Source organism: Otolemur garnettii, unplaced genomic scaffold (genome assembly GCF_000181295.1).
Source record: "Otolemur garnettii isolate 467f Iridium unplaced genomic scaffold, OtoGar3 scaffold00013, whole genome shotgun sequence".
Classification (NCBI taxonomy): domain Eukaryota; kingdom Metazoa; phylum Chordata; class Mammalia; order Primates; family Galagidae; genus Otolemur; species Otolemur garnettii.
In genome coordinates this window covers 7567078-7573427 of record NW_003852408.1, presented here as the reverse complement: position 1 = coordinate 7573427, position 6350 = coordinate 7567078, and the positions used below count along the sequence as shown (strand labels likewise).

At 38.0% G+C, this 6350-nt stretch overlaps 1 protein-coding gene across 1 annotated transcript in view; it reads left to right on the top strand.

Moving 5' to 3' along the window:
* Positions 1 to 6350, top strand: part of NYAP2 (neuronal tyrosine-phosphorylated phosphoinositide-3-kinase adaptor 2) — a 251110-nt gene that overhangs the window by 39320 nt on the left and 205440 nt on the right. The window contains 2 exon segments of the mRNA XM_012802112.2: positions 1904 to 1941; positions 2454 to 2496. Of these exon segments, the coding sequence (XP_012657566.2) occupies positions 1904 to 1941; positions 2454 to 2496 (81 nt within the window).

Genomic DNA, 6350 nt, shown 5'->3' with positions numbered 1-6350 from the left:
AATGGTAACAAGCCATCCTCTTTGTCATGCTCCAGAATCAAAATTAGCCAGCAGGGAATCAAAGAGCAAATTCTAAGTTTAGGCTGTTACTTTTTAAATCAGTTTGCATACTGTGAGATGTGTTTCTGTTCATTATCCTTGTGTGGTATATACTCAGATCTAGATCAACTCTGGTGAGTGAAAAGATCACATGTATTAGCAATGGGGCATTTCTGTACAAACTGCATGGTGAACTCCTTGGTGACCATGGAGTCCTTGGGGACTCCCTGGTCTATTTTTTATAGTACCTCATTATGTCTTGTAGTATTCAATGTGACATACTGAATATAATTTTGATAATTAAGAAAGATAAACAAATGCATGTTTACTGAGCACCTGCCAAGTTGTAGATACTGTCTTGGTCATAAAATAATAAAATAGAAGAGTGGATTGTGCTCTAGTATCAAAGGTTTGCTTCATAGCATTGGATATCTACTCACTAGCAGTCATCTATTCTCAACTCTAATTTTCCTTAATTACATAGCAAAAGTATTATAATAGTACTGACCTCACCAGGTCATTGTGAGACTCGAATAAAACCACACATATTCTACACAAAGTAAATTCTAATAAGGTTTCTAAATATGAAGAACTCTTATAACACCATAACCATGAGGCACTGTCTCCTAGGGGAAGAGTTTTATTATTATTTGAGGATGTTAGAACTGCACAACTCTGCAGTGATAAGCAATATTATGAGATCGTGAAATGTATGTAACACAAAAGCAAAATAAAATCTAGGCTAGTTTCTTTCAAAATACTTCATTTTAAATTACCTTTTTCTACCTTTCACCCAAGCAAAGCAGATCTCTCTCAGTATATAACACTTAAACCACACATAAAATTCTTCCTACATACCATAACTAGTTCTGATAATCTGACACCTAATAAATATTTATAAAGTACCATTTTTGTAGTGTGTCCCCTGAGGAATCAGAATACGATAATGTATGGTCTTGACTCTTACTTTAAGGACATTTATTTTATTTGGGGAAAAGATGACACATAAACCTAGAAATAAAGAACTCAACATTGTTGAGAAGAACGTTGCATAACTGATCTTGGCGTACATTTGGTAACAGTGGAGTAGAGCAATGTCGTGTAAATTAGAGTGCATGAAAACAGCTTTATGCTGGAAATATGACTTCATATTTAATGGAAAATATTTAATGGAATGTTTCTGATGCCAGTAAATATATAGAGAGAAACATGTGAGGTTTTTTTTTTTTTGAGGAATGAGTCTCACTCTGTTACCCTAGGCTAGAATGCCGTGGCATCATAGCTCACAGCAACCTCAAACTCCTGGGCTCAAGTGATCCTCTGGCTTCAGCCTCCTGAGTAGCTGGGACTACAGGCATGCATCACCTTGCCTGGCTAATTTTTTTCTTTTCTATTTTCAGTAGAGATGGGGGTGGGAATCTTGTAGACCCCCACCTGAGACAGTGGTCAGCAAGGGAGACAGTGCTGGAGAAATCGTAAGACTTTACACCAATCTTAGCGCATACATCCTGGAAGCTTAGAAGGGCATACGTTATTTCATGTGCCAAGCAGCAGCCTGAAAATGATGCGTCAACCAGTCCTGTTTCTCAGGAGTCTTTTTATTGGATACCATGACAGAGTATATGTTAAAGAATGCACAGCAATAGCTTTCAGTTAAGGTTAAAAATGAGAGAGGGTTGATTACAGCCCCCAGGAAGGCGGGGTAAAGAGTAAACAGGAACGTAGGTAATGGAACAATGGAAGCAGCCAGATAATGTATACAGGGAGAAGAGAAAGGGGAGGGGAAACAAGTATTATCCCTTCCAGCTATCTTAACTTTCCTAACTCAGCCCATCTGTATTGCTGACTCTCCATGCAGGGACAGTCGCGTAGACATTCCCTTGACTAGACACTTTACCCTGAGTTGGAAGGTCTGTGAGTAGTTCACATGCCTGCCTCCCACATCTCCCCCATTCTATTTGTTTAAATGAGCCATTCTTCAGGTTCAGAAAGGGTATCAGAAAAAAGGGGGAGCAAAGGAATACAAAAGGAATAGTATATGACATATGACCACATCTGTCTGTCCACATTAGAAAGTCTTTGGGACATTAATTGGTCCCAAAGGGACAAGAGAATCCCATCACAAGGGAATTCACTTGTAAAATCTTGATCAGCTGCATTCCCATGTTAACTCGGCATGATACTTAGTGGGACAACTCAGGCCCTTCTGATGGAAGCCAGTCCAAAACTGTCAAAACAGCTTAGCAGTATCTGCCTCCTGCCCTGCTCATGTTTAACTGCCAAATTTAGCATTTCACATCTGATTTGCAAAGCCTAATTTTTGGAGGGATAGCACTGCTAACCACTGATGGGGTCTTGCTCTCACTTAGGCTGGTCTTGAACTCCTGAGCTCAAGCAATCCCAGAGTGCCTCAGCCTCCCAGAGTGCTAGGAGTACAGGTGGGAGCCACAATGCCCAGCTGATCTGGTCTTTAGCAGTGTTGGCAAACCCAAGTGAAAGTGTCTGAGTGGAGTTTTGGAGCCATATGAAATGAAAATCACAGCATAGAAGAGACTTCAGACTCAAGTGATGGCAGTCAGAGAGGCAAAAGAAGATCGTGGTGAACACAGGACGCCTCCTGGAGCCATGCTTCCCAGGTTCAAACCCCAGTTATGCCTCCTGTAACTGTATGTCTTTTGGCACCACATAAAAACTATGTCCCTCAGTTTCTTCACCTGTAAAAAGAGAATAAATACTTTTGTTGTTCACAACAAATCCATGAATTTACATGCATATAGTGCTTACCAAAGTGCCTGGTACAAAATGAATGTTGCCCAAAGGTTAACCTTGTACTTAACAGATCTCTCTGTATGTCTGCCACCTTGCCTTATCTATCAGGACCACTGGGTTGTCCAAAACTCCCAGACTGGCTCGGCGCCTGTGGCTCAAGCAGCTAAGGTGCCAGCCACATACACCTAAGGTGGCGGGTTCGAATCCCCAGCCTGGGCCCACCAAACAACAATGATGGCTGCAACCAAAAAATGACCGGGCGCCTGTAGTCCCAGCTACTTGGGAGGCTGAGGCAGGAGACTCACTTGAGCCCAGGAGTTGGAGGTTGCTGTGAGCATGATGCCATGGCACTCTACCCAGGGGGATAGCTTGAGGCTCCGTCTCAAAAAAATAAATAAATAAATAAAACTCTCAGACTGAGAACCAGAAGAAAGTTCTAGCTTCCCTTCAGGTCATGGCGATGATTGGTCCTTCTTAAACCAGTAAGTATGGCTAGGAAACTTCCATGTCTGACCCAGTCTGAATGAGCTTCATGAGACTTCCCTTGGGATAGGTGAGAAAATACCACTTCAAATGGGGGAAAGGAGCCTCCCAAAAAGCAAAACAGAGCTGTCATCATCATCTAAAGGAAGATAGAATACTAAATATCAAAACCTATTAATTACTATTACAGATTCTAAAGGGAATAATTAAAAAAAAAAGTGAAGGAAGGAAAGAGGGAATCAAACTGGGGAAGAACAGACAAGAAACAGGATCAGGTGAACAAAAACAGGAATCGTGGGAGACAGAAGACCTAATTACAGCGGCCAGGGGCCAGGAACATAAGAAATTTCTGGGATCAATTTGTAACTTGCTTCAACAACTGTTCATGTCCTCTATGAGTGGCAGAAGCTCTTACACATTTTTAAATGCACCGGATCTTTCAATATTAGTATTTTTTTGTTTTAATAATTACATCTGTAGAAAACAAATATATCTTTTTATACATAAAATTATTCCATTGTAGCTGAAGGAAACCAATAAGGATTTTCATTGTATTGTGATAATTTAGCAAAATGCATACACTACCTGTAAAAGTAATTTATAGGCTGGAAATTATTTTTCTCTGTGTATGGAAAAAATGTGTACGTATGAATGCATTTACCAGACTTAGAAGATGATGTATTCTTTGTAGAAAGTATTACAGAGATTATAATTTAAAATAACAGGTGGACCACTTCAGAGCTGATCGGAACTGCTGGCTAATTCCATTTCAAATTGATTGCAAAACCTCACACCACTTCCATTACTCACTTTACTCGGGTATAAATTTCAGAAATATGGGCTAAAAAGAATGAGTCAAATGGAGTTTTTTCTTAGCTTCAAATCTCTGAGACGTGATATGTTAATAAGAATGGAAAGTGCATTGATTTGTACATTCATTCAACAAACATTGCTTAAAATCCTTCTGAACTATGTGCTCCTGAGTTGCTTTACTGCCTTCTTTGATCTTGTCAATAAATATGAAATTATTCAATAAGTAGTGCCCCCTTTCTCCTTGTTCTGCTCTACTGTCTCTGTAAATTGTCATACACATGTAAGAGTTGACTGAGAAACATTAGATGACTTGGAAGAGGCAAGATGTAAAGTATTATTTTTAAAAGTCAATGTAATCTTATTCCTCTTAATACTATTTAGCAGAAACCTTGTTCTGGTTGAGGGGAAGAAGAGGACTTGAACTTACGCTGTCTTGCTAGAGATGTCTTACAGCTCTGTAATATGAGGGAATGGGATTCAAGGTCTATATTTGATTGCTCAAATGAAGTCCTTTAACTTTTCCAAAACATTGTTTAAAATGGAGAAAAGAGTAGCATCTACCTCAAGAAACTGTTGGGAGCAAATGAGCTAAAGTTCTGAGTTGCATCACCCTGTAGGGTGTGAACTTTTAGGAAGTGCTCAATAATGCTAGCTAGCTATTATTATTGATTATCCAAGTGACATGTGATCCCCTCATCAGTACCCATTTCAAATGGACATTCTGCCAAATGCACAGTAGTGCCCAGAGCTGCCCATTTTATCCTTGGATAGATCTTTTGGATGCTTGAAAGTGACTTCTTCAGCGTAAAATCTTTCCCCTCTAACTTCTTTCCACACATCTGCCTTATCCTTCAGGCCCTCATTGTACATTCCTCATTCCTCTTTTTTTGGACAGTCCTCAAATTCCTAAAGATAACTAGAGTTTCCCACTGAATTTGAAGTGTTTTAAACTAAGCAACCGAACAGTACCTGGTGTTAGGTTTAGTCTTCTGTTATTGTTTATCTTAACTTGTTTTCTTTCCAAGTCAGTGTTAAAAGGCAATACAGTCTACTAACACCCACACACAGGCAGGCACGCACAACTCAGATTTGGTCAAAATCTACTCCCTGGCTTCAGCTTTATCCTTGGCCTCTGCAAGGCAGAGCCACCAAATGCCTGGCTCAGGGTAATTCCAATTGCTAAATTATTGTATCATCAACCATTATGAAATGCTTCAGCATACCTTCAAATTCAATCAGCATACCTTGCTCAATAATAAAGCAAGGCACATCTTTCAGCCTATGGTTAAATCTGAATAGTCACTTTCAAATATAGATAAATTCTAGATGTAACTCAGTGTAAGACTTATTCTGTCTTTATAGTTTAAAATTCTATCAATTATTTGAAGTATGAATGTTTATTTATCATTGTGTAAATAAAACTGTAATTATAAAAGCTGTTAATTTCATGCACTGAAATATTAATGAAGGCCTTTCAAACACTTAAATGAACAGAGAACCATATTGACAGCTAATATAAATGTTTATCTTAAATAGAAAACTCTGCTATAGCAATGCTTCTCAGACTTTACTGACAAATTATCTCAGAATCTTGTAAAAATTCAGCTTCTGATGCAGAGGGATTGGCCCTAAGATTCTGTTATTTCTTGTAAATTCCCAGCTGACAACTAATCTAAAAAAAATTAAGATTGTGTCTATGAAAATAAATGTTTATAAAAATTAATGCAAATACATGGGAGAAAACCCCCCAGAATGAAATATTATAATTCTAACCTGTATACAATTATTGGATCATTACCTACAATTAAATTACCAACCAAGAAAATAACTTTCAATTACTATTTTAAGATTTGGGGTAGAAATAAGGTCTCACAGGAGACTTTCCTAAAAAGCCTCAGTCTATTAATCTTTTTACAAAGCAACCAACATTTTTGTGTTATAATGTAAAACTTTTTAAAATTTACCTAACATATTTTTATCAATAAATTTCAATAGTAATTATTTTTTTATAAAATTACATTCATTCTAGTTTCCTCTAGGAGTTTAGTTTTGATGGTGATATTAGCTTCAATTTTAGTCTTATAGGCAGAATAAATGTTCCTCATAGATGTTCACATAAAAATCCCCAGAACATATTACTATGTTATGTTATACAGCAAGGATAAATTAAGATTATAGGTGGAATTAAGTTTGCTAACCTGGCTTGGCACCAGCCACATACACCTAAAGTGGCGGATTCGAATCCA